Genomic DNA, 27,317 nt, shown 5'->3' on the forward strand with positions numbered 1-27,317 from the left:
TTGTCTTATAGCTGAAAGCTGAAATACTCCATCATGAATTCAGGAGCCCTATTGAACTCAGCATAATCTACCATTGTTCATATTAATTAGACTAACCTTTAGTGTGCTCTTAATTGATGCCTCGAACAGGAGTGTTAACATATTTTGTACTTGCGTTATCTTGAGCAGAAATGGGTGAACATGGGAAAGTAAATTTCCACAGTGATGAAAAAAAAAAGGGTGGGGTACGGATTGAGTGAGCAGCACCATCATGTCAGTGGCCTCCGGGGAATACAATGGGAATAAATGAGTCTAAATGGATTATCATAGCCCTCCAGCTTTATAAGTGGATGCTGTCAATGGAGGGTACAATGAAGTGTGCACTCATTTAAAGGGTGTGAAAGGGTGGTGTTCAGTTTGTAATAAGCCATGTCTATTCTCAGTTGCAGGGAATTTTTTTAAAAGAAAAAAAAAAGGTGTTGCATGGAAACGGGTGGGTCTGGACACAGTGGAGGAGAGGAGAAGGTGGCACTGCTTCCCCCCCATGCTCCACTCTGTTGTATTTCAGCAGCTTTCATGGGTAGTTTTGTGTGTGATCAGAGCTGCTTTATCCTGCTGCTATCTCAAACCGATCATGATTTTATCAGACTCATAACACGCTGGATTCCGATGGCACTTGATTGCTTCTTAAATGTCAGCCTGGATGAGTCATATTAGCTCTGGCAGGGAGGAGAGAGAGAGGAAGAGGCAAAGAGAAAGGAAGCAAGGCTCGCCAGTTTAGAGGCATGCGGGAAGAACAGGATGCAGAGAGGCAGGCGGGGGAAGAGAACGAGCAGCAGGGTGTGGAATATAGCTGGTGCACATGGAGGCAGATACGCACCAGTAAAGATACAGGGGGGGGCGGGGGAGTGGTGTAGAGTGCGAAGGAGCAAGTGTGGAAGGGAGAGGTAGCGGGGCAGGTGAGGGAAAAAAATGATTTAGATAGAGGGGGGGTTGCAAGGTATATGGGGGGAAGGTAGGGAGAGGCAGCCATACAGCATAGAAAAAAAGGGAATGAAAGTATAGATGGAGGCAGGAAAACTCTAAGGAAATGTGGTGGTGACAGAACAAGGGATGGGGAGGTGAGCAGGCGCGAAGGTGAGAAAAATCAAAGGAGGAGGAAAGATGAAGGGAAGAAGGAATAGAAGCCGGCGTGCTGCACACGCCGCAGCCATGTGGGTGAGGCACCGGCTTTTCTGTGAGCTTTTCCCACCACGCCATCGCTGCCTCAAGCATGCGTGTCTCACCACAGGGAAAAATATCCCCCCGGCCTACGAGCACTTATCCTCCTGCTCCTGCTTTTGAGGAGCAGAGGCATAAATTAATCCAGACAGACTCTGCGGTCTTAATGGATGGATGAGCAAAGAGCATGGGTTTTCTGCTTTTAAAACATGGCAATACTGCTGTGGATCCTGCCATTGTAGAGTGTTAAGTGCTGTTGCAACATGTTCACAATGGGAGTGGCTGCTGTTACTTCATTTAAGTCTCCTCGGTAGCACCAGTTTTAAGATTTATCTTTACTTGTGTGCAGATTTAGAGTAAAATTCAATTTGAGTTTCAACCACAGAGTACACTGATTGTTCTCTTCCAAAGGTTTGGGGGTAAGAACAAGGATCAAGTTCTAAGGCCCGGGTTCTTATTAAACTCAGGTGTTCCACCAACACCACCACCAGGCCGAACCCTAACTTATCAAATCTCACCTATATCTGCTATTTTACAGCTCTACCCCAACTCCTTCCTTAAGTCTCATCCTAGCACCAGGACCATACTTGCCTGTCTTGTCCTGTCTCTACTCTTAGCATTTAGCTAAATCATTCTAAATCAAACTCCAAAATCAAGACCCAGCCTTCTACCTCCTCTCCTCTCATATTGTGGCTCTACATGCACTCAATGCCCTTTCCTCAGATCCGGCTCCAGCCGAAGCGTCAGCCACAGCCCACATTTCCAGTTCCTGTCCATGTTTCATCCAACACCCCTCAACCCCAGCCCTTTCCCTCTAGCCCCTCTCCCTCTCCTCATCTTCATCCCCCGACCCCGATGAGATCAGTGGCGATTGCGGAGCCTTTGTTCAGGCAGAGAGCCGGTGTAATTGAATTAAACACCGCTCCAGAGGATGTAATGATTCTGGCGTATGGCCGCTTATTAGTTGCTGTGGAGCATCTTTTCCCGGGCCGTCGTAAAAAAGAAACAGTGCACCCTTTAACATTGCTCATTTATTCACCGTCAAACGATGGACAGAGAGAGAGGGAGGGAGAGAGAGCGTGATGGCGAGCGGGGGCTGTGGCAGTCACCACCTGAGCCCCCCTTTCCTCTTCTGCAGGAGATAGCTGGCTAAAAGGGTGTGGTGCTCCGCTGTGTCTATCTATGTGTGTGTGTGAGAGAGAGAGGGAAAAAAAGAGAGAGAATGAGTGGGTAGCAGAAAGAGAGTGAAAGGCGACAGAAAGAGAGAGAGAAGGAGAAGCAGTTGCAGACAGCAGCCAGTCTTTTGCTCTTTGGTGTCTGGATGATTCCTGCAGAAAAACAGACAGCCATTGAAATCATGCTGGGAAGTATGTGTACCACCAGCAGGATGGCTAATATTAGCCTATTCCTCCTATGCCTGCTTGGGAACAGTGGTCATGTGACAAATAATTCATTAGTTTCTCCGTTTTATTTAAATACAATTTTATTACTCAGAAAATCTGCTTTAATAGGCACAAATCTCCAATAATTACACATTTAGAGTGAAATACATTGGAATAACATCAGTAGCTTCACCTGTTGGGTTCGTGATAAGAGGGGATTCTGCAAAGCCACGTTCCTTAACTCCACAATTATAAATTCAAATATTACCTTTAATATTTCTCTCCCCTCTTGCCAGCAGTACTGCATTCGATCTATTCCAAGGCTGGGCGGAGCAATGTGGTGAAAAGGGAGTCTCCCGCTTCAATGGATCAGGATTGAAAAAAAAAAAAAAAAAACCCAACATGATTATATGCTTGTCTGTTGCGTGCATTAGCGTGAGCTGTGGTCCTGTAGTAATTCAACTAACCTCGCCGCTCTACCATGTCTTCCCCCGTTTCTCTTCCTCCTCCCCCCACTTCTGAAACAAGTCTCTAATGGCACTGGCAATGAGGCAGTGGGAAGGTGGCGGATTGTTACTGTGTGTCACCATTGGGGGATGGTGTGTGTGTGTGTGTGTGTGTATGTGTGTGTGTGTATGTGTGTGTGTGTGTGTGTTTATACGTGTGGTTATGGATCTGTCGGTAAAGCCACTGACTCTGGGGTGTGGTTCTCACGATAGCCGGTGCCCACCCAAGGACAGGCAGGGAGAGAGAGCACAGACTGCAGCTGATAGGAAAAGCTGTAATAGACTAATAGACACTTCCAGCCGTCAGATGATGTATGCTACTAAACACATTTTACCGTGGTCATTTATTACCTTGATAGACAAGACACGCAGACGAGTTTGTCCTCTGGTGAATGGCACTTCTGCGTTTAGATGAAATTGACCTGTGAGCTTTTGTACATTGAGATTCAAAACATGAAGATGGCATTATTTGTCACCTACATACAGTTCTGTATAGTCATCTAAAGGTGAGCTGCATGGTAATGCAACCTACAGTAAGCATTTAATATCCCTACATTACAGCTATAATAATTGCAGGCTTAATTTGTTGCACTATCAAGTAAGGACAATTCAGCACTTTACATTACAGCACTTTACATTGCAAATATTCCACTTTTTGCCAGATAATAAAAAAAGCCAGCTTTTAGCAGTTAACGCTGTGTATCTATGGCAACCAAAAAAGAACGTGTTCAAAGAGGAAGCACTGCAGGCTAATTGTAATAACTCATTTGATTAACCTGATAATGCAAATATGTTGTCTCACTGCAAATTAATCAGGGAAGAGTTTAAACTGCCATGGAGTCTTAGTGTGAAGGCTTAAAGGAAGTGTACCTTGTGGTGCGCTGTACCTTTGGGAGGTACTGCTGTATTTATGAATGAAAATGTGTGCCGCACAGACACCGAGTGGAATAGCGCCTGCAGGAGGGTACGTGACCAGGGTTCAATTAACAGTCAGAGTCTTCCATAATAGATTGGCACTGTTGAGATGATAAACACAAAGTTTTTTTTAAATGTGTTGCAGCTATTAACCACTGCTACATTGCATAGTATGACATAAAAAGTTTGATTTTAAAGGTCCAAGTACCTGAGCAATGAATCTTATGGTCAGACTACATCAGTCAAAAAAATCACAGCACAGCACTTTTTGGAGGGACACACTGAAATATGTCAATAATGCAAATGATGATGCTACAATTGTGGTCAAACAATTTTCTTACCCTTCCTCGTACACTCATATGAGATCACTTGGCACTCTACTGGTATTTTATTACATTTGGACTCATACGCCCTAATCTGTAAAGTAAATGACATCCCCTCCATTCCAATAATGATGTCATACCCCCATATTCCCAAACACCCTCATCCATCGCTTTCTCCTTCTCTCTCTCTGTCTGAATCACTTGATGCAGCCAGTAAGTAATTCTATTTAGAGTTAAGTGCTTGGGTCAAATTTTGGCAATTGTAAGCACCATGAGATCAGACGTAATAAAAGCCCAATAAGTCATCAGAGACCCTGCATACTATTAAGAGCAGAGGGTGTGTCGGTGGCGCTTTGTCTGTCTCTATCTGTTCTAATAGCAAGACACTTGGTAAAGTTTATATCCACATTTAATAGCTAATCGTTAAGTAAACAGCCATAGTTCAGGTTTTAAACATAAATCACTATATTTGAGGAGCAGTACGAAGCCCCTGAACATCATCCCTCTCTAGTCAACCGTGTCGTGCTGTTTTTTTCCATTACACCGGATTGCTTGAAAAGGTGGTATATATTAAAAAATGCAGGGAGGCTTGGGGCAGGATTTACACCCTGAACCCTGGGGAGAGCATACGAATAAAGGTGGAGGAGGTGAATATACCAACACAGCTGCACCTTGGCCTCGCTGCTGCAATATTGGAGTGACACACTGACCCTGAGGAAGACATGTTAGTTTAGGGCCTCTGGCTCTTAAATCATGTCACACAGATGTGATACCTCACGCAGGCAGCTGTCCAAGTCAGACTCCGTATCCAATATAATGACACTATTAGAGACAGAGGGAATCGGGAAATAGACTGATGGATGTTGCTCCCCAGTCGCATCTCGATTTTCATTCACGTTCACTGACCTTAAAGAAGATACCACTGCTCGGTCGGTGACACAGACCACCAGCATTATTACACATACACACACACCCACCCACACACACACACACACACACACACACACACACACACATATTCAACCCCTCCGGCCCCAACTGGCCCCTCACCACACCCTGCTGCTACATCAAACACAACCCCTCCTTAACCATGCCGATTGCTCTGCCTGATTTACGAGTTCCTATTGGCCCGCTCCCCTGAGGGGTCAGGTGCACTGCCAATCACTGTGACATATAGTCTTTCATAGCACCAACCAGCAGACAGCGCTGTGATGAGTTAGCACTCTGGTTGTCAAGGTAACCATTGATGGTTGGGAGGGGTATGGCAGTGAATGCTGAGGAGAATCTAGCAGGCAGCCCGTTCCCTAGCAGCCAGAGATGGAGCCGTAGAAAGCTCCTGTACCTAGAGAATTGAAATTGGCTCATTATTTTGGAGAAAGAGCTTCACTTTTTGAATGCTTACATTTCGGTGGTGACAATTTTCGAGGAAATCATTGGCAGAGAATGCAGACAACATTAGTGGATGCCGTGGAGAGGCTCTACTTTGAAGTTTAATTATTACACTAAATCTAATTCAGCACCATTATCAAGAGGACAATATCAACCTCATGTCTGGATTAAATAAACACAATAAATGCCTAGAGTCATTTGTTGGGCACCAAATCCCAGTGTATCCAATTCATTATGTGAAGAGAATTGACCCACAGACATCTGTTATTCCCTGATTCTCATGATTCACAATAGCATTAAATCTCCCCTCTCCAGCGCATGAAATGATAAAATGCTGTAGATCCATTCTTTTGTCAAACCAGTCGCTGGCTCCCTATAAAGCCCTGAAACCTGGAAGGACAGACACCAATACAAAACCATTCAGTCTCTGTGCTTTTCTCACATCTTTATCATTTTGGCTTAACTGATGCTGCACTACCTGCATGCTGTTTGACAATTTGTGTTTGCTTCATGTTGCTTATACACATTTATTTAAGATGCACATTTAAGGCTTTTGATTGGTTGAACCTTGGCTATAGAATGTTTTACCTTGATTTGTTTGCCTATTCATTTTGAATGTACTGATTCATTTTGTTTGCCACTTTCAGTGCTCATCATTCATTCCTTTATTTGATTTGATTTCTTTTCATTAGATTTATATGACTCATATAGCACAACCCACTATTTGATGGACAGCTATGGATCCGGTTACCAAAGGTAATATCATGGACCCCCTTTCAATATTTCATTGTGTACTGTCCTATCCCTAACCCTGTTCCTTATCCAGTCCTACGCTTCTACTCAATTCTAAACCAGTCCTGAAACCCTAACCTGTCCTGTCCCAGCCTATAATTCTCCAGTAAGAGTTATAAATAAACTCATAGATGAACTAACACAGTCCCTCTCATAGCATATACTTTTGTCTTTCTCTTACTTCTGACCTTCCAACTCATCACATATTGTACCTTTTTCCTTCATAGGATTGTAGGCTCAAATAAAATATGCCAGCATGAGATCTTGGGTTGATCATTCTTGAGCTACATTCCACCACAGTAGAGGCATACTTTAATAGATTATGCCAAAACAACTGTACATTTCCATCCTGGCTACCAGTGTACCTTTACCATGGCTTACCGTAGATGTTAACACGCCTCTTTCTTTTGGCTCCCAGGTGGAGAAGAATGAGGAGGCGGACCAGAAGATTGAACAGGATGGTACCACCAACAAACCTGAGGACAAGGCCCACAAGGCTGCCACCAAAATACAGGCTAGCTTCCGCGGACACATAACTCGGAAAAAGATGAAAGATGGAGAGGAAGAGAAGGAGGGAGACAGTCCTGCTGCTGCAGAAGAGGCAACAGAGGGCGGAGAGGAAGCAAAGAAAGTGGAGGGAGAGGCAGCACCTGCAAAGGAGGAGGAAGCTGCAGAAGAGGCTAAGAAGGAGGAGGAAACGAGCCAAGCCAAAAGCCCAGTGGCAGATAAGCCAGATAACTCTCCGGCAGCTGCCGCTGCCTCTCCTGCAGGCGCAGCAACGTCTCCTGTAGCAGCAGCACCCGCTGCTGTCTCTCCTACGGCCGCCTCAGCGCCCTCTGAGCCACAGAAAGAGGAGCCAAAGGCAGAGGAGAAAGCCGAGGAGAAACCCAAAGAGGGTGAGGCTCCAGTGGTGGCAGCCAAGAGTCCCACCACAGCCACACCTGAAGAGAAGAAGGAGGAGGAGAAGAGTGAAGAGAAAAATGAGGAGGCCAGACAAGCCGATGTGCCTGCTGCTGTCAGCCCGACAGCTGAGAAGGAAGAGCCTAACCAAACAAAAGATAAACAAGGTATGCAGATTGCTCTAGGCCTCATAAATGGCATTAATTACAGCAAGATTTGTGTGAAATTAAATCCATTACATGCCAAATGAAACAAGCTTACTTGGATTTGAAGAGGGGCAGGTTTCCAACAACCTGTGACTCTATGAATACAGCACTTAGTTACATGTTTCTGAGGGCACTGAGTTCAGAGACAAAAATAATTCCAGACACTCACAACAATCGAGAAGCAATTACTTACAGTAAAGGACAAATAAAGAAGAATAGGTGAGCTTTCCTTTACTCTGCTTGGCAAGCACCACAGGAAATAACTGCTTGTCGAGGCTTTGGGATTTAAAGATCTTTGGCAGTGCTCCACCATTCACTGGTTAACACAGAGATGGAGCTCAATATTTGATTAAGCAGCCTTGTATCTCAGACTCTGCACGTTTAAAGACTCCACACTGATGAGATGAAGACTGAAACAGAAACACAGAGTTGCAGATAATTAGCATGGTCAACAATTATGTTATGCAATATGTCAGTATTATCTTGGGAATGGTCGTATATCTCAGAGGTATTGTGAAAACGTTATTGTGAAAAATTGTGTTGTTTGTTTAACGAGAAAGCATCATGTTTTGTGAGTCACAAAGATTTATGAATACCTCAGATGGATTCATGATATCAGGACCAACATATTAATATTGCTGTTACAATCATTTATTCCAATGAAAACAAAAATATTGGTGAAAATGAATGACCTCATTAAATTCTTGTTATACATTCCGGCAAGTTGAAATATTTAATAACCTTAAACAACAGCTAATAGATTTCAAAGCAAGCCACCATTTGACATCCAATTACAGCTGAAACTTGTACCTGAGAAGAAATTGGAGGACCATGAAATGACATTATAACACTGATACAACACACTCTCCCAACATATACTTGACATGAACTAATATTTCTGGTCCAAGGACTCTCAGACTGGGTCAGACAGGTAGTTAATGGAGCATGCTCAGTCTGGAGTAGGTGGGGGTGTGAGGTGGGAAAAACACACACACAAACACACACACACACACACACACACACACACACACACACACACACACACACACACACACACACACACACACACACACACACCAACTGGAGAACTACACTGAAACTAGGTCACCTAGGCAGCACTGTCTCCCTGTTGTCATAGTTACCACCTCGATGGGATAGCTGGCCTGCATGGAGCAGCGCGGGGATAACAGGTGCTCTGATTTAAATGAATGATTAATGAGCTCTACTGGTCACGATCCGCGCTGGGGAAGTCTGTCACAAACAAACGCAACTTGACAAAGAACTGCTAATTAAGAATCTACTGCTGGGTCACAATCTGCTTTACTAACTGAACTGGCTGAGAGAACCAATGAATATTTATAACTTGTGCTGAAGTCACTTAGTTATAGTTTGTCAGCGCACAGAATGTAGTTTCATACACAAGGACACCAGGTACTATGATCCAATTAAATAATTTATGAGCTAGACTGGGTATGATCCAGATTCTCTGCCAAGGATAGTCTAGTGCCTCGCTTCAACTGCATAAAAGTAATTATACATCATAATATTAACTTTATTTATATAGCGCTATTCATACCTGAAATGCATCGCAGTGCTTCACAAAATATGAATTTAAATACCGATAAAATATAAAAATACATTTCCATTATCAGAAAATTATAGTGGACTAGTGATAACAGTTAAAAAAGGGAGGTTAGTTTTACCGGAATGCATTTTTGCTGTCCTCAGATTCAGAGAAAGCAGGGACTTTAGAAAAGGAGTGATGTCAGCTATTGCCTTTGTTCCAGTGAAAAACTGGCAGTGACATCCTATATGAGCTGTAACTGGCTGACTTGTGAACAATGGATTGCAATAGTCGTGCCTACTTCTAATAAAAGCATGTAGAAGCTTCTCGGCAGCTGGAAAGTTAGGTTAGATACTAATTGGTGATAACACCCAGACATCTTACCTGGGATGTGCTGTAATAGTGCTGCAAACTGTAGGCACATTTCTTTTTTTTCTACTTTGCTCTTTTGAACCAATAAGAATTTTGATGTGATTCAGTTTTTGGTCATCCATAAATGAATGTCAGAGAGCTCTCAAGGGAGTAAAGGCAGTTGAGGTCATTATGACCGCCACCTATATAGAGCTGGATGTCATTTGTGCTTATGGATGATGACCTCCAGCAGTAAAATATAAAGATTATTTATTTAAGGTTATTTGCAAATGACTCAACAAAACAAAACCAACATTTAAGTGGGTAGTATCACGGCTGTAGGTAACTGAAGTGGTACTGATGGCGGAATACTTGAAATGACAGACTTTGCCTCTGCGAATTGGGTGAAATTGTATTTGTATCACACAGTTCAGTGACTGTAGAGAAGGACATTCTCAAATCTGTCATAGTGACTAACAAGCAAATTACTTTCTACCTGGAAAATCTGCTATGACTCAAGCTGTCTTGAGTCACACATGCACGCACGCACACACGCACACACACACACACACTTCAGTACAAGCACTAACACAGACATCATCGCCCCACTTCTCTGTCTTTCTCTCCCTTTCCTGCTCTCTCTCTCTGTCTCCCTGGTGCACATATGCCCGCACACACACACACACACACACACACACACACACAGGCGTGCACTCCATCACCCCAATCTCCAATGCAATGATGTCATCCTTTGATGCCTCCTCTTTCTATTAAAAGAGTATGAGATCATTGTAGTGTATGACATCATTGCTTGCAGGGTGCTTGCAGCTTGAATAATAGGTTTGATCATAAATGATGAAATTAACCTGAATCATATTGACTGAGGTACCCGCAGACCCCAGAGGTATAATTTATGTCATATTTCACAGATGCTTTATGCTATTATTCCAATTTTTCATGACTTTGCTAATGGCTTCATATCTTTGTTTTCTGTTTCTGTTTTAATTAGTGCTTAAAAAAAAAAAAAAAATCAATGTATTAGGGTCCTGGGGGATCCCAGTCAAAAGCACCTGATTCTGCCTATGTAGTTTTAATAGATGGAACTATTTATTGAGTTCATGTTTGCTGTGGGTCCTAATTTTAAAAATGTATTCATTTAAATATTCATATATTTTAAACAACAGATAGTTTTTTCCAATAACATTAATTACATAAATAATAATGTTTGTATGTTAAATATGTTGATAGGATGAGGGTCATTGTAGCTCAAGTGTGAACACATCTTAACAAAATTCAACTTTAATATTAAACATAATATATTAATAAAATAATAATCACAATCATTCATATTCTCTCAACAACAAAATAATATTGAATACAGAATTACAAAAGCAGAACCAAATGTGACAAAGGGTAACAATGTAACAGAACAAACCTGACACCTGTAATTGTTTAGTGATGTATCATGCATCACTATTCAGCAGTATTCACCTCTAGCTGTTATTACTGTCCAGGTCACTATGGGCATCACACAGTATGAGATGTGACAGGCCGAGATGCTGCTGTTAGCGTGGTGATGTCAGTTCAAATGCTTCATGGGTCCATTAGGAGCACTCTCCTTTATTATTTACACAGTCAGTGTGGGATTTTAGACATTAGTCTGCATCCTCTGACTGACATGTTGTGAGGTTTAGTGAAAATGACATGATGTAAGCAACATGCAGTTACATGCACATTATTCATATTTCTATACGGTAAGATCTTTGAATGTTACTTTATGCTTGTTTTTTGCTCGCCAAGAACATTGAGGGGAAATATTTTAAACATCAAACGCAGCAGCTGACATGATATTTTTGATGCTCAGTATCTCAGAAGAAGCAGACAGAGCTTCATTATTTCAACCTCACAATGTAAAAAGTCCTCTCCACAGGCTAATTTTCTCTCTTCTCTCCAACCCACCAACCCACCTTTTATCTACCATGCCCCCTTCTTTCCACCTTTGCCTCTTACTTTCCTCCTTTTCCTTTTTATGTTCTCCTATCTCCTCTTCCTCCCCTCCTTCCACCCAGATGCTGCAGAGGAGTCTAAAGCAGAGGAGGCCACCCCGGCAGATGCAGCGGCAGATGCAGCGGCAGAGGCCACCGAGTCCAACGAGGAATAAGGCAAAGTCTAACCCGAAGAAAGCAGAATTAAGAGTATGAAGAATAACACAAAAACAAAAATCTAAAAAGGTTGCTCTTTGCCTTCCCAATGTGAAGGCAGTCCGTTTCTATTTGTTTGTCATTTTTTGTGTGGCAATGATTTTCTCGTGTTGGGGGAGTTTCCAGCGTGAAGTTTTTTGGCTCAAGCTAATACTATGAAGAGGTGGTGGTGGTGATGATGATGGTGTTGTTGATGCTTATGAAAAGTGATTGTTACCTTGATGATGATGATGATGATGATGATGATGATGAGAAGGAGGAGGAAGATTTGATTTGGAACATCTCCACTATTTAATGTAAGCAAATTAGTGGTGAAATGAGCGCTCCCAACTGGACAATTACACATTTAAAATGCATTGCAAATGCATCGTACTTTATTTGCATTGCAATGCACTTCCTTACAACACATCCTGCAAATAAAATCCGTACTTCTGCAAATGCACGCACAAAAACATGCTGGTTTTAAAATGCAAGTCTAGTTTTCAACACGGTACAAGTGTATCGAGAACACAGCAAATAGGTAATGTACTGACAAATCTGTCGGAGAATAGAATGTATAATTAAATGTGTGATATTTCCAGTTGGACAGCTTTTATCCTACATCCAAAAACAACATAGAGGACAAGACTATTACTCTCTCTCTATTCTGCTTGAGTCATTCAAGCTTGGTTTACACCCCTTTTACAAACTCTCTGTTTACTCACATTTACAGTAAAGGACCTGTTGCCATTTGAATGACATAATCATATAATAAACTATAGAAATCTGCTATAGTATTGATGTAACTGGCTCTTACATGAAGATTTATGTTCTGCCAAACAAACGTGAGAACAGTAGCATGAACCATTGAACCAGATGCATGATGGGAACTCTCCCTCTGAGAGGAACGTTTTCGCAGTCACAAAAACTTAAGAGGTGTGGCGGCTTCTTTTTGATGTCTTTGGTGTTGTCATGACAGTTTATATGAATTGGAAACATACTCTTGCACTGATGTTAAGAAAAAAAAAGTGAAAAAGAAAAATCAAACAAACGAGCAAACAAAAAATACTTTTCCTATGTTCCAGTGAGTGCAATGTCCAGTTTCAACCTATCAAGGAGTTCAAACTTGTGAGAAAAAAAAACATGAAAAAATAAAAATGGTTTCAATGTCTGTTTTCAAAATAAAGCAAATGTGCCAATTACCATCATAAACTGTGGAGTTTGTTTAAAGCTTATTGTTACATCATTCATACACTTTAAAAAAATACTCATTCACTTTCTTGGTGAAAATTTTGATTGGTACCATATTTATCAGTTTAATATGAAGCTGGAGTAGTGTGCTAGCTTAGCACAGCATATTAGAGCTATGAGGAAGAAGCTAGTCTGGCTATGTCTGAAGATAAAAACTACTTACCAGCTCATTAACTAAACCTTAAAATGTGTTTGTTTAATCTACACACACACGTACACACACGCCAAAGTGTAAAATCAAATATTTGTAGTTTTCAGGGGTTATGTGTGTGGGAGTGACTTCTTGGGGCCTTCTGTGGTTGCCTAGCAACCTCAAGGTGGCATGGAGCTATGTTAATTGGTGAGCTTTAGAAAGTGATGAGAAACCTGGATGAGGTCTTGACATGCCTTTTTATCTCAGCACATCAGAGTACTCTAGCTAGCACATGAAGGTTTTCTCAAAACTGGGATAAATTCTCATATATTCTGAAACCAGAATATGACGTTCACACGAAACCCCTGATCATACTGTAAAAGGGACAGTTTACACGTGAACACAGTCAGTCTTAGATATGATTTCAGTTAGTTAAAGGACAGGATCGAAATTGTTTAAATCTGTCTGAATAGTCAGTTGCACATATGAACATTGCTGTAATCATTCCCCCTGATAATACAGGCCATTATAAGCCCCCTTTCAAATATGTTAATAATGAAATCCACAGTCCTCATTTTATTCAAAAATGTACTTTTTAGTTTATCTAAAGTTAATATCAATAGTCAGAGTTAGTCAAATCAAGTGGATATGGACGGTGGATAAGTTATTTCTTCTTAGTATAAAATTTAATCATTTTGTTTCTGTGGACAGTTTCTCTGTTGAGCTGCAGTGTAAGAATTAAAAAAAGAATTTGAGAGAATCTGGCACTAAAATGACTGTAAAAATGAAAGATATCTACTTGATTGGACACATATTGGTGGCTGAAGCCTCATATTAGCCTTGGGTGAACTTTCTAATATATTTTTAGCACAGAGAGTGACCTCTAGATTCCATCTCCCATCACTTACATTGAAAGCACATAAGGAAGGAATCTCTAACCATCTTCTCAGGCACCCCTGTTGTAGCCTAAAAATAATGTGCATAAAATAAAAAGGTTACTCTTCATAACGGTTGTCTCATTTTAAAGGTAGACTTGACCAATTGAGCTAAAGATCCAATCAAATGTGAATGCTAGGAGTTCAAATGACTTCTGTCATGATGCTATGGTTCAATAAAAATGAAATAAATAAGAATGACCCCCGGGGTTAATTTAAATACCAGATCAGACTCAAAGAAGTTGCATGACCTTTAAGCTAATGACGCTGGTTTGCTGAACACGTAGTAATGAGCACAATGCCTCTGAAAAGTTTCTTTTATCAGGCTCTACCTTCTGAGTCTTATATTCTCCTATACCATCCTCCCCTTATATATGTTATCGACTTATGGAAAAAAACCCCTCTCTCCTTACTTTCAAAACACCTTTGTCTGCAATTTCAGTTTCACAAACTTCATACTTTTGTGAAAACATGAAAAATTGAAGCTCATTTTCACTGTGGTGCCCGCTCTTTGTGGATGAAAACATCACCTACAGTAAATATGTAAAATACAGCATCAGTCACAGGTTTTACTCATGAACTCCTAAACAGCTTTTTACAGGAAATTGTAAGTGTCTCATTTGCTTTTCCTGCCCACATTTTCCCAGCTGGTGTGGGGGTGTGTGCTGGAAACCATGCAGACACAAGCCTGTTTTTTTAACCTTCGACCTTCAGCATCTACAGACTTGCTCATTTATAGAGTTAGAGGGTAATAATGATGGAGAATAATGCATTTTTTTGTGCTCATTCTTCAACATACCACACCACAGTGGGAGGATAATTTGCTATGTTATGACACCTTGTGGAGAAAAATTTAACTGCAGCAAGGCTGGAAATAAGCAACCGTTCCTATGGCTGTACATTGAGCCTGTGCTGTATTATCATTAATGTGTCACCATATGTGGCTGTGAGCAACTCAGTCTTACCTTTCGCCTTTTGACACCAAAAGTGAAACTGATACGTCAGTTGTATTTCTCACACTTTTCTGAGGACAAAAATGTCTTCCAGAGAGTAAATAACAATACATATATTATTTTATTTGCATGTTACATGGTGATAAACACAACAGTACCATTAAGATTCCGTGTGTTCCAAGCTGTCTCCAAAAAGAGGTTACTTTCCCCGACATCTCAATCACATTCAAATACAGAACATTAAATTCAAACAATTTTATTTTGTATTATGAACATTTTCTCATATCCCTTTATTACATACCTTTTTTTTTAGAAACTGACTGCAATTACCTTATGCCATAATAAAGTAAAGTAAAATAATAATAATAAAAAACAAAAGAAAATGGGACATTGCTGTCATAATGCATGATTGAATCTTAATTTCCCATGACAAAGGGCGGGAGGTACAAACGTGATAGTTACATTTGCTGTTTAAATTGTTCAATGTTGAGTTGTATAAACACGATCTTATGGATTTGCTGACTTTACAACATTCTACGATAGAAACATCATACTGTATATACACACAGAGGAGGAAAAGGGAAAAAAAGAAAAGAAAAATAGAATCCAAACTTAAGAATAGAGGGTTACCACTGTAACCATAGCTCAACAGAAAACAGAAAGTTAGCTGTTCGGCCAACTCGTCATGTATCTCATGCCTCACTTTTCAGGTAGGTTAATAATAATGAACAGAATCAGATAAGTACACGCGCGCACACACATACGTAAGCCAGATTTGTACAATGAAGTGATGGTGATCTTTTGAGGCGATGCTCAAGAGTAAACTAGGTAGCTGTTTCTACAGTCTTCAGTAGATATCCAGGGTCTGTCTGCAGGGGGGTTGGTGTTGTGTCCATAGGCTGGCTGTTGGTCTTAAAGAGTAATGGGAGGACTGCTATTCCTTTCTGCTTTATGGATACAACAGAGCTCAATGGCTTTTACATTAGTGGTCTTAGTACACCAGTCAGTGCTCATGAGCTGGTTTTAACCTGCATGGATACACTTGGATGTCCACATTGGTGAGACTTGACTCATTAAAAAAGTAAAAAGTTAAGGTAATGTTTTACTGTAACATTGTCCTAATGCTATTTGCCTTGATGCAGCACATACCAAGCAGGTTAAAATAAAATAGTGAGCACAGTTTGACTCTACTCTGTGTGTTTGCCCGGGTCTTCTCCAGCTAAATAAAGCGCAACAAAACAAAACCTATTTTAGTTTGTCTGAGAGTTACTGCCCAAGACCAGCCTTGCTCTGCCCTGAGGTTTGTTATGTGACACTAAGTGAGACAGACAGACTTACTGGGATAGACATGTAGCACAGACAACTCTCATGCAAACTGCCCAGGAATAAGTTTTTCACTACTAGATCATTCACTTCTTATTACAGTAAGAAGATAACCACTGCACACTAAAAGCATCTTCAGCAGAAATACCAATCTCGTACAAAACATCAGGAGTCAAGTTAATCAGCATTAAAGTGGTTACACCAGAGTTGTTCAGTTTTTAAAAAAATAACTTAAAAAGCATGTTTATGATGATGAAAGCATAAAAAAAGAAGCTTTCTTATCACTTCCTAAACTTAAAAAATCAAATTGATGGTGAGTAACTGTTTAAATGCTTCACTTTTGATTGTGGCCTGTTTCAGTCTCTGCACAGCACTACTTTCACCGTTTCACCCACATGAAAACAAGATGGCACTACAATGTCACACAGCCACGGCCTCAGAAGCATTTACAATGAAAACACTGGGAACAAGTCTTTAATGTATTACAAAGATGACATTAATTACACGTGTGTCTTACAGTACTGTACTGTCTCGGCTTGGTTGTTAGAAGAACCGAGATGTGAACACACATCCAGTCGATGAGCTGAGCTGGGCGCTGGAGTCTGTACGCTATTAGTCACCTCACGGTAGGTGAAATGTCAAAAAATAAAGGCAGCTAATAGTGCACCAGTTTGAGCAATTCTCCATACAACAGCAATGAGCTATTTTCTGAAGGAATTGCACTGGTTGAAAGATCTCGTGAGTTTCACAAAAATATTGACACGTAGTATTCATTTAACCATTTTGTTTGTAAAGAAAGAAATTCAGCAATCAGCCCAAATATTGGCAGAAGTGTGATGAGAAAATTTGCTGTCAGGCAGCGTACTGTAATGGTAATATTTTGTTGAAGAGTCTCATCAGCAGTGGCCTTCAAGGATGCATTGAGGGGAATAAGCGTTCAATATTCAGTTTTGCTGCTCTCATGTTGAATTCTTGGTACATTGAGGAACATTACAAGTTAAACATAATATTCCATTCCCTACAATGTCATGTAAGCCAGCACTTGTATCATCTCAAGGATAGCTACAATAATAACTGCACAAAACTATTTTCTTTTAATGCTAGACCTTTCTTTTTTTTGTTTTTTTTTTGTTTAAAGAAAAAGAATCATCATTGTCTAATGGGCTTCAGTTCACATGATAGGGCAGGGTTGCCAGTTTAAGATCTACAAGTTATTCATCTTTCAACAAATTGCTACCCTATTCATAAACATGGACACATAAAATTTGCCTTTTCATATATATATGGACATTGGATTCAAGTATATATATATATATACATAACTAAAATGAATGAGGTAAAGACAGAAAAAAAACCTCAATATCAATATATCATGGATTTTCTGTATCATTTCATATTAAAACACACACACTTCTTTGAAAGAGAGAAACTAAAAGTAAGTCATTCATTGGTGTCATACATTTTTATCCAAATTCCAGCAGTATAGAATAAAGATCCTAAAACTCATGAACTAAATGCAAACACTGTATGTGGTACAGTATATGTTGCTAAATGCAGTGCAGTCTGCCGCGGAGCAGAGACAAACTGCACAGTGCGTTCGTTGGAACCAGCAACACTGCAACAATTCCTCTCTGTTCCCAGTTGTTACAGCGACAGAACAAGTTGTCTTATAGAGAAATACAAAATGTTACTATGTACAGTACGCATCATTATAACCTACTGTGTATTTTTTTTCTCTTTTTTTTTTCTTTTTGAAAGTGAGAGTCCTGCTGCAAAAAGAAGAAGAGGAATTCTTTTTGGAATAAAGGCGAGTGGTTGCAAAGCCACTATATGAGGATGTAGATATCCGTCACCAGATAAACTAATTTCCTCAGGTTTGTACTCCGCGTGGTTTAGCTCAGGAGGATCAACTCGATTCTATTAACTGCATCCTCGATATCTGGACTTGGCAGCAGCGACCCGAGACTGCTGCTTCTAGAAACAATGTCGTACTCAGCTAATGCTGTATATCAGTGTTTCAGTCTAATAGTGTCGGATTATAGCAGTACAGACTTTAATATCAAGCTTTAATCTCGTTATAGAATCACTTCACTGGCTGCTGTATGTTCCTTTTTGATTTCTGCACATGTTAGTTTGGAAACCTTTGAAGTTTATGAACGTTTGGCAGATACTTTGTTTGCTGCTCATTAATGCACTGGTTAAAACAGTTTGTTAAATCTACAATTTCAGTTAACATAATGCGACTACGAGAGTGAGGAGAAATATACTTTATGTCTTCAGTAGTTGTAGAGACAAATGATTGTTGGCGTCCCTGTGAGTGGGACGCCTCTGCTTTCATTCCCCTGAAGACAAAAATACAACATCCCAAACCCGATCCAGACCCCGTAGACAGAGATATAGCAGAAACAAAGAAGTGCATATGAATTAAAAAGAGCAACGCAATTCTTTAATAGAGCACTGTTTGCTTGTTCTGTCCTTCATACTGTTTTTTTTTGTTGTTGTGGTTCTTATAACATTTTACTCGTAACCCAACACTTGTCATAATATCTGTAAGCAGTGCTCGAGAGCACATAAGGTTTTCGTATGATGCAAACAGTCTGGGGACAGTAAAGTTGGTAATAAGGTAGCGATAAGGATGTCGGTGAGTCGGAGAGAAGGAGGAGAGGGAGGAAGGGAGGCCGGGGTGGGGGAGAGGAGAGGAGAGGAGAGGAGGACAGCAGTATTAACACTTGAAGAAAAGGCAAGCGAAGCAGGCCAGCAGGAGCCACAGTGATTGAGATACACAGGCAGAGCCGTTGATATCTCGACCTGTCCCAGGTCCTGCACAGAGAGAGAAAGAGAGAAGAAGAACAGGAGTGTTAATGAAGAAGTCACTGCTGGAGAATTCATTCAGACTGGCAGAACCAACACCTTGAGAAAATGTAGTAGACCAACTGCAACCACTTCTATTTCAACAAGTAAAATGATCACATATATTTTGATTGTCTTGATTAATCACAATCATACCACTAATGTTTTTGAATCCCTCATTCTGAATGATTAGATGCATTATGTGCTACTGACTGCAGTCTAACCAAAGGTGCGAGAGGCTGCAGACTTTAGGTGTTTGCTGACATCTGGTGGCCATAATGTGCTATTTACTCTGTTGCTATGATGGAAACCCAGAAAGTACAAAAACAGCTTGTACTTCCTTTAAATTTTATTTTTAAAAAATGAAAAAGAGCATTGAACCACATAGAGAAGACAACTGGTTGCATTGCTTTTCATCATGTTTTTTTTGGGCGCTGCTGGGCTACATTCAACCATGCTAGTGTGCAGGGTCGGAAAACCCGCAGGCGGCAAAATGATGCAGCAGGTGTGACACAGAGAGTTTTTATTAACTGATAATCAAGTAGCAGCTGGTTGTGATTCTGCTGTAGTAACCTTGCTTTGCTGGATGTTTCTATTTCAATTCAACCACTACAAACATAAAATACTTTGTTTGTTGCTCTGGAATGTATGATGCTGCTATTACATGTGTTTTTTTTGTTTGAGCTCTTTGTGTGCCGAATTATAATGGAGTGAAAACCATGCTGAGCCTACTCAAACCGGCATTGTGCCAATGGAGTTCTGGAGCACACTCATGGAAAACACCTGCTGTGATATCAGTGGGGTGACTGGGGTGTGTTTGAAACAACTGTGTTGGACCTATTAAGGGGTGTGTTTAGAAACTGTGACTTTAAATCAAATTTTTAAAACAATTAACTATGAATCAAATAAGTCTCACTAGTGTGGAAGGAGTCACTCATGCAAAAATCATTCAGAATGACACAACTCTGCAGCCCCGCTGAGCTTTTTGTATCATCTGGAGTTGTGGATCAAAACAGGGTTGGTTTTGTTCACCAGCTAGACAGAAACAATGGCAATATTTATTACTAAAATTATTTCTCTGTGACTGATTGCTAACATGTTAGCCACACCAGCTGGTGTTTCTGTCAGCTTACTTTGGTGTATTTCTGCCCTCTAGGGTCCAAAATCTGATTAAACAGCTTATGAAGCTTTATAACACTGCAAACATTCCCCTGCTCAAGACATTTATATCTTCATTTTAATCATTTAAAAATGTCCAACCTCTAAAATCGTACCTTAGATTTGTATTAATTGTGATTGATTAGACCGGTAATACATCACATATTGGGTGCGTCAGTTATTATGAGACACGTATTGTACAAATGGTACTTTCTCTTCATACTGGAGTGATTTTGAATATAACATTACACTGTATTTACAAAGATTTTTACCTTTCCTTTCAATATATTTTGGATTGACAGAGAAATAATTAAAAAATGACATATTTTAGTGGATGTGGATAGTGTGAGAACATTCAAAACTGAACTGAAAAACGTTCTTATTTTACCCGTATAGTAAATTTCACCTTCCCACTCCAGACAGTTTTCTGGCTTTCCAAAAGGACTCAGTTAAATTACTGTCATGCAGAGTTGAGTACACCATTAGCCAAATGACTGAAAATTACTATGTGGGGAGGTTTTAGTTCTCAAACTACCTTCAAATTGTTCAGTTCTTACCACTGAGCTTACAGAAAAGCATGCAAAGCTGTGGCGGGTCTCCTCCCTGCTGAGTTTTCAATGATTAAAAGGGAAATTAGGTTAATACACTTAACACTAGAAAGTCATTCACTCTCGCCTTCACACTGACAATGATTTGTATGACAGTGTTTTCGAACACAATGTAGATGTTATTATAACCTTGCTGTGATACTTCATGTTCAGTGCTTCAGATGACGTCTGTATTATTAAGGTTATCACCATAATATTTGGAAAGCTGCACAACACACTATTTTCCACGAAAAACTTTGGATTCTACTGCAATATTCTAGTGAGCTATAATAAATGGCAGCAGTGTGCATACTTACTATAGAGGAAAACACTGGCATTCTGGACGCCCAGTCGGTTCGAGGCCACACAGGTATATTTCCCATAATCCTCTTCGGTGACGCTGGTAATCATGAGAATAGTGGTACTGCCAAGAAATTGGATTTTGATGCCCTGGGTGCCCTGGGACAGCCTGTAGAGGAGAGAAAGATAAAAGGGACGCCATTTTTTAAAAAGTAAACTGCAAAGTAATGAAAATTAAAGGAGTCGAAGCCAGAAGGGAGTTAGTGACATTTTGGGAAAACTAATAAAGTCTTCACTGTCTGTGCCAGTAAAGGGGAAGGAAAATCCCAGTAGAGCTTAATTAACCAATAAAATATTCCAAATTATAACTAGAAGAGAATAGCCACTTTTAGTAAAAAATAAAAAAAAAGTATTGGATTAAGCATAGACTTCAGTATTGGCCTTAGGGCACAATGAGACAACTACTTTTCACAATGTAATTGACAAGATTCGGCTTTTCCTGAACCCAATTGTGACATCCCAGAGGCACAATGCTTCTCGAACACAATGATTTCTGTGAATCTATTAAGAAAATTACTCAAAATGTCACACAAATTTTGGTCAACACGTTACATTTTCTGTTGTATTTCTTCCATCTATAAATTATATTTTACAACGCAGCTAAAGAAGAGTCTAAGCGGCCTCATTGTTCAAGAGGGCAGAAAAGCCATTCTCATTTTGGAACAAACCTTTTCATTAACAGCTCTGAACACAATGCTGCATTTACTAGAAAGCAATTCATGACCTTTGGATTATGCGGTGAGAGAAGAAAACAGGATGCGTTTTTTCAGAAAGGCAATGTCACTGTCCAGGCGTGTACATTTCTGTTTTTCATTTCAGGCTTACAGAAATGTAATAACTTGTAAAAATGGCAAAACAACCAAAACATATTGCCAAAGCAAAAGGAACACTGTTGAGAATGTAGCTACAATTTTGGTTTATGTATGTACAATCTTTTGCTTTAATTCAACAATTCACGCTCACAGCAAAATGATTTTCTTTCATAATGACTGCTTACTTAGTGCTGTTTTGTGAGTTGCCATAAAGCAAACAGGAACATTATTATTCAGTTTTTGGGATGAAAGATTTAGTATGCTGCTGAAGTTCTGCTCTGCACTTCAGGGAGCTTTAATGACCACCAAACTTCTGACAATCAATTATGTCAACCTTGAACCCCTTTCAGAGCAAATTAATCAATACAATTTGCTGACTCACACTGTATACATGTAACTTTCTAATGAACTCTTCCTCCTCATCATCACAACCAAATAAAAGTCTTTAAATAATACAGCACAAATAATGGATTGTGCTTGTTCTGGGCTGATTGAGACCTTTGTATCATGAATGAGGTGAAGTTAATTTAAGGCGCCTCAACTTAATCCTGCTTAAACCGGGGTAATGTGGTAATCGGGATTTGAGCAGGGGAGCGAGACATTTATGCTGACACATACTTGGCTGATAGAAAGTATTAACATAAAAAGGAAAACGCACATCATGGCACAGCATAATTTGGCTCACTGGGGAGCAGGAACTTGATAAAGTGCTGAAGTCCTTCCCACAGGGACACCTTGAGAACACTGGCAGAGTGCGTGTATGTGTGTGTGTGTTGTTGTGTGTATGTGTATGAGAGAGAGAAAGAGAGAGAGACCTAAGGGAGGGCAAGTTCACTAACAGTGTCCACACTCCATCTAAAAGCAACCCCCCTCTCCAACGATAAGGCCAGCAGCAGATATATTCTCCAGTGTGTCTTCATGAGAAGTGACTGCACTATTAAAAAGGCTTGCCTGGCCACAGAGCATGCTGAGAGACCCAGATAATACACAGCACCACAGGGAGTTGAAAGCAAACAGCTACTTTTACTATAGATTATAGTGCATGATTGTAATGCAGTAGCAGGGGAATAAATTGACCTAAACAGGTCAAAAGAGATGGAACCATCTTTTGTTTTCATAGCCAGAGTTTCAGCTTGGACTCTGCCTTCATTTAAATAGGGTGTGATTCCAAATGCCCAAGGACAGAAAACTGGAAAGCTAAGAACAAGAAACTGGATCTCTGGCCCCTAAAGTACTTTTCTATTAGCATTTACCGAGCTCAACATTTTGGCTGCCCATTTTAACTTTTAACGTATTGGCACGTGCAGATCTGGAGCCCAGAACCTCTCTCGCTTTTGATTTCAAGTTTGTCCTCAAATACACCTGTGTCTCTGCCAGCTTCTCCATCTGGCATAATAGACTCGAATACATTATCATAAAAGTTGGCAGAAGTCGTGCACGTTTACCTTGTTGGATAGAAGTTATTCCAAGTGTTCTCATCATTACTGTATTATATGTGACATGCTTCCTTGCAGGCAGAGGGCAGCAGAGGTCTGTTGGATGTCTTGAACAATCATTTATTGATGCACGGAGTCACTCTGTTACATTAAACCCAAGACTGAAATGATTTGACCCCTCTATTTGGCGGAGGGCACACAGTGTGTGCGCAGGCCTGTGGTTGCAGGCCGGTGTAGATGAAAGACCAGAACAAATCATCAGATGGACAGATTTGATTCTGTAACGTGTGGGAGCATCTAAAGTAGGTTATCACTGCCAGAGAAAGTGACAGGCCTGTTATGATTCAAGGCTGATGATAAATGAAATCAAGTGGAGAGTCCTGCTGAGACATGTAACCTAGAGATGATTGAAAACGGCCCAGTGGCTGTGACAGTCATGTATCGGCTGACAAAACAACAAACATATCTGTCTGTCACATTGGCTGACAGCTCAGTTTGGATTTTGTCATATTACAAACATGGATGAAGTGCTTTACTGCACCAAGAGCAGGACTAATATGCTCCTCCAAACATTGCTTTTGTTGATAGACACCGGTTGATTCCACAAACACAATTCTCAAGAGTTAAGTACTGTAATGTGTTATGGAGCTAATAATATCTACTGAATAGAAGTTGCTAATATTTTCTCTGCGCACAATCACATTTGTGGCTTCTCCTTTATGGTCAACATCGAAGAATCATTTGTGAACGCATTTAACAGAACCAATATTATATGATATACAATGTAGCTCAAACTCCATTATATACAGCCAGTGAGCAGATACAGAAATACAGAGTGTGTTGATGGCTAGGAAGAGACAGTTAACGGTCAACTGCTGAGGTCTCTGCTGAGGATAATTGGTCTCCAAGCGCCATGGAGACTCTCAGATCCTGGTGAAGTCACAGATGCTGTGAAGTCATTTATGTTTTAGAGGATTAGCTATGTTTCATCAGATATGGAGGTCCACGAGTTGGATATTAAAGCTGACAGGGGAAGAATATGTACAAGGTTGGGTACTCAGAGAGTAAGAGGATGTGTTCACCAGTTTATGCCAAACAGTTTGTTCAAGTGTTTACTCCTTCAGGTGAGGGTGATGCTTTTTTAAAATTTTGGCACCTAATACTGTGACTGGACCAAAAACGTGCCTAAGTCCCCTTCCAAGAAAGCTGTGGGGTGGCTGGTTTGGAGTAACCAATGAAGTGGAAATAATTTGTTGCCATGAGTTGCCAAAATGAGCAAGTCGAGATTTCACTTGAAAGTTGGTGGGATTGTCACAGAGGGAACACAAACTCAAGCTTTCCTCCCTGCATTAACAAATTTGAAACAAAAGATATTAAAAGGTATTACAGGGGATTAAGAAAAGCAAATGATCACTGTCAAATACAGTAAGACACTGCTAAAATGTGTTTGACTGGTATCAGTAATTAAAATATGAAACATGACAGAAACATGACTCTAGTTTGTTTGTCAAAATACAGTTAAAAGAACGGATTACAGAAGATTTAGTACAACAAGGCATCAAAGCTAATCAGAAAATTTCAATAAAACTCAACTGTACTTCAGAATTAATTAAGTACAGTGTTAGTGTTTGAGATGGAAATAACAAGAGGTGAGAATCCAAATCCATCAATTATTTTTTTGTGATTTTTTAGTGTTTGTGTTTTGGTGGGTGTGAACTGGTTGGTAAATTTGTCAGTTGATGTGCAAATTGGTACTTGTGAGGGTGAAACCTGTGGTGTGTCACAGAAAGGTAAATAAAAATGTTTAACAATGACGAGAATGTACTGGTGTGTTTTTGGGGTGTTATGTTGTTATCCGTTATTGCCTGAAGGTGATGCTGAGACGCTTTGTGGTGCTCAGTGTATACAAGGAGCTGCTCAAGTGTAGACGCATGCTCACTTGCTTGCTAATAAAGAAGCCAGTGCAGTTTGCTAACTTCTTCTCTCTGTCATATTTCACCATAGATATATTTTCCCACCATATTCTGTGATGCATAACACAACCACACCTGAGGATTGTTATATTTCTGAGGTAAAGGGATTTTTGACACTTTTACTGCCAACATGATAACCCTGCAATAAAGGCTCGTTCTGATTTAGAACACGCATTTGACTTCAGTTTACAGTTAGTTTACTTTACTTTATAAAGTAATTTTCTGGCACAGCAAATCTCACCAGGGGTCCAGATGATTACAGATTATGCAATTTAACAACTGACTCCACAACTGATTAAAAAACTGTATTGAATTAGTCCGACGTAATGCAGTATTACAATAGTAGCCAATTAACAGTTCACTAAACTAATCATAGCTCGACAGCTGGCACTGCAGGGTTGTAAAGCTTTGGATTTCTCTTCATGGTGAAGTGGTGTGCATGGATCCATACTCAGTCTTTCTCTGGGTCGTGCCAAAACCAAAACAGCAAACATTTAAAGAATGGATTACAAAACCCATTATACATCCATCTCTGTTCCAACATGAGATGCAATCATTAGCATGTCTAGCCAGCTGCTTTACTACCTGCTGAGTGTTACTTCCTTGACCAAGGATCACATCATTAAAATGCTCCAAGAAGCACATTTTAAAATAACTAAATAAGTAAAATAACAGGTTATATTAAGAAGAAAACATTCTTGTGAGCACATCCCAGTGCGTGAAAGCTGATCCTGGATGCTAGTCATTAGCATCATCAGGCACTTGAGACAGGTTTAAGTTTGCCTGTCAAACACATTGGTTAGTTCTCTTCCTTATCTTGTAACATTAAAAGTGAAACATATAGTTTGAAAATACATGATTGAAAAGTAATATAATAAGCCAGTTTGACAGAAATTAGTCTTATCTATTTTTCCTAATCCTTACTTATGATAGGCTACAAGTTTATACTCTACACTGCTATAACAGAATACTGTTTCTTTTTTTTTCATTTAGCATATCATGTATGCACTGTAGCCACCAAGTGCATATTAAAGAAACCTTTTACAAAATTCTCATTTTAAATCAAGTCAGCAGGAAACATCAAAAAGTCAGCCAGTGACAACGTTTTTAATTAACTCACAAAGCCAGCATCGACCTTAATTAGCAAGCTAGCTGCAGCTGATAAAATCTGAAGGCAACAGTTGCGATTCCAGCTGGCAAAATGGACAGCCGTCTGCAAGAAATGAGAAGCCTGTTTTTGTCTACTTCTGTCTGAAATCAAGGATGAATTGTTTGAAAAATGATTAGGAAATTTGATTGGGGAGTCTGGCACCTGTAAACTGCACATGTGCTGTGTGAGGTTTGAAAGCTTGACGCAGCAACCGTGACTAACATCTTCTCTTTGTGATTTATATGCAGATTTCAGGGCGTCCACTGATAACCTGTGTGCTGGTGAGGTTAAACTGATTGAGAGGGAAACAAGCATAGGAGCAAGACCCCACCTTAACAATCATTTAAATAAGACACAACAGGCTACAGTGCATTAGCTTTGATTCTTAGGGACAGGACTATAAAATTAACTAGCCAAGCAAGGATAAATTGTATTATTATGGTGCATTAACATCATCATCCAAGGAGAAAGTGCAATAACACTTTCTGCTGGCACAGAGAGAGAAGGGGACCATGAATAGGCACATAGCCAAAATCCTCCAGGGGAAAAACAACGGAGATAGATGGAGGTTGGAAACAATGGATAATGCAAAAATATTTCAACAACCATAAATCTTTCTTCTCAAGAACTGGTGTGATAGGCCTATTACTTTAGAGACCATATCTGTGATAACACTCGTGACACTCCT

The 27,317-nt window shown here is 40.1% G+C and overlaps 2 protein-coding genes across 2 annotated transcripts in view; one reads left to right on the top strand and one right to left on the bottom strand.

The window, feature by feature from the left end:
- Positions 1–764: 764 nt before the first annotated feature.
- On the top strand, positions 765–12,885 carry gap43 (growth associated protein 43). The gene is made up of 5 exons (XM_053320140.1): positions 765–861; positions 1,612–1,619; positions 1,924–2,133; positions 6,926–7,574; positions 11,598–12,885. Exons 1-5 carry the CDS (start codon positions 765–767, stop codon positions 11,687–11,689), a joined length of 1,056 nt encoding a protein of 351 aa, XP_053176115.1. The 3' UTR covers positions 11,690–12,885.
- A 6,069-nt stretch (positions 12,886–18,954) lies between these two features.
- The window catches only part of lsamp (limbic system associated membrane protein), a 193,720-nt gene continuing 185,357 nt past the window's right edge, over positions 18,955–27,317 (bottom strand). The window contains exons 7-8 of the mRNA XM_053321405.1: positions 21,216–21,367; positions 18,955–19,123 (exon numbers count right to left, since the gene is read on the bottom strand). Coding sequence (XP_053177380.1) covers positions 19,026–19,123; positions 21,216–21,367 — 250 coding nt within the window. The 3' untranslated portion in view covers positions 18,955–19,025. The remainder of the gene's footprint in view (positions 19,124–21,215; positions 21,368–27,317) is intronic.

The sequence above is a fragment of the Scomber japonicus genome, chromosome 6 (assembly GCF_027409825.1).
Source record: "Scomber japonicus isolate fScoJap1 chromosome 6, fScoJap1.pri, whole genome shotgun sequence".
NCBI classification, from domain to species: domain Eukaryota; kingdom Metazoa; phylum Chordata; class Actinopteri; order Scombriformes; family Scombridae; genus Scomber; species Scomber japonicus.

Coding starts and splice junctions, on each gene's coding strand:
- gap43 (XM_053320140.1), top strand. CDS start 765: ATGCGGGAAGAACAGGATGCAGAGAGGCAGGCGGGGGAAGAGAACGAG. Junction 2,134..6,925: donor TAAACACCGCTCCAGAGGAT/GTAATGATTCTG, acceptor TTTGGCTCCCAG/GTGGAGAAGAATGAGGAGGC. Junction 7,575..11,597: donor CCAAACAAAAGATAAACAAG/GTATGCAGATTG, acceptor CCTTCCACCCAG/ATGCTGCAGAGGAGTCTAAA.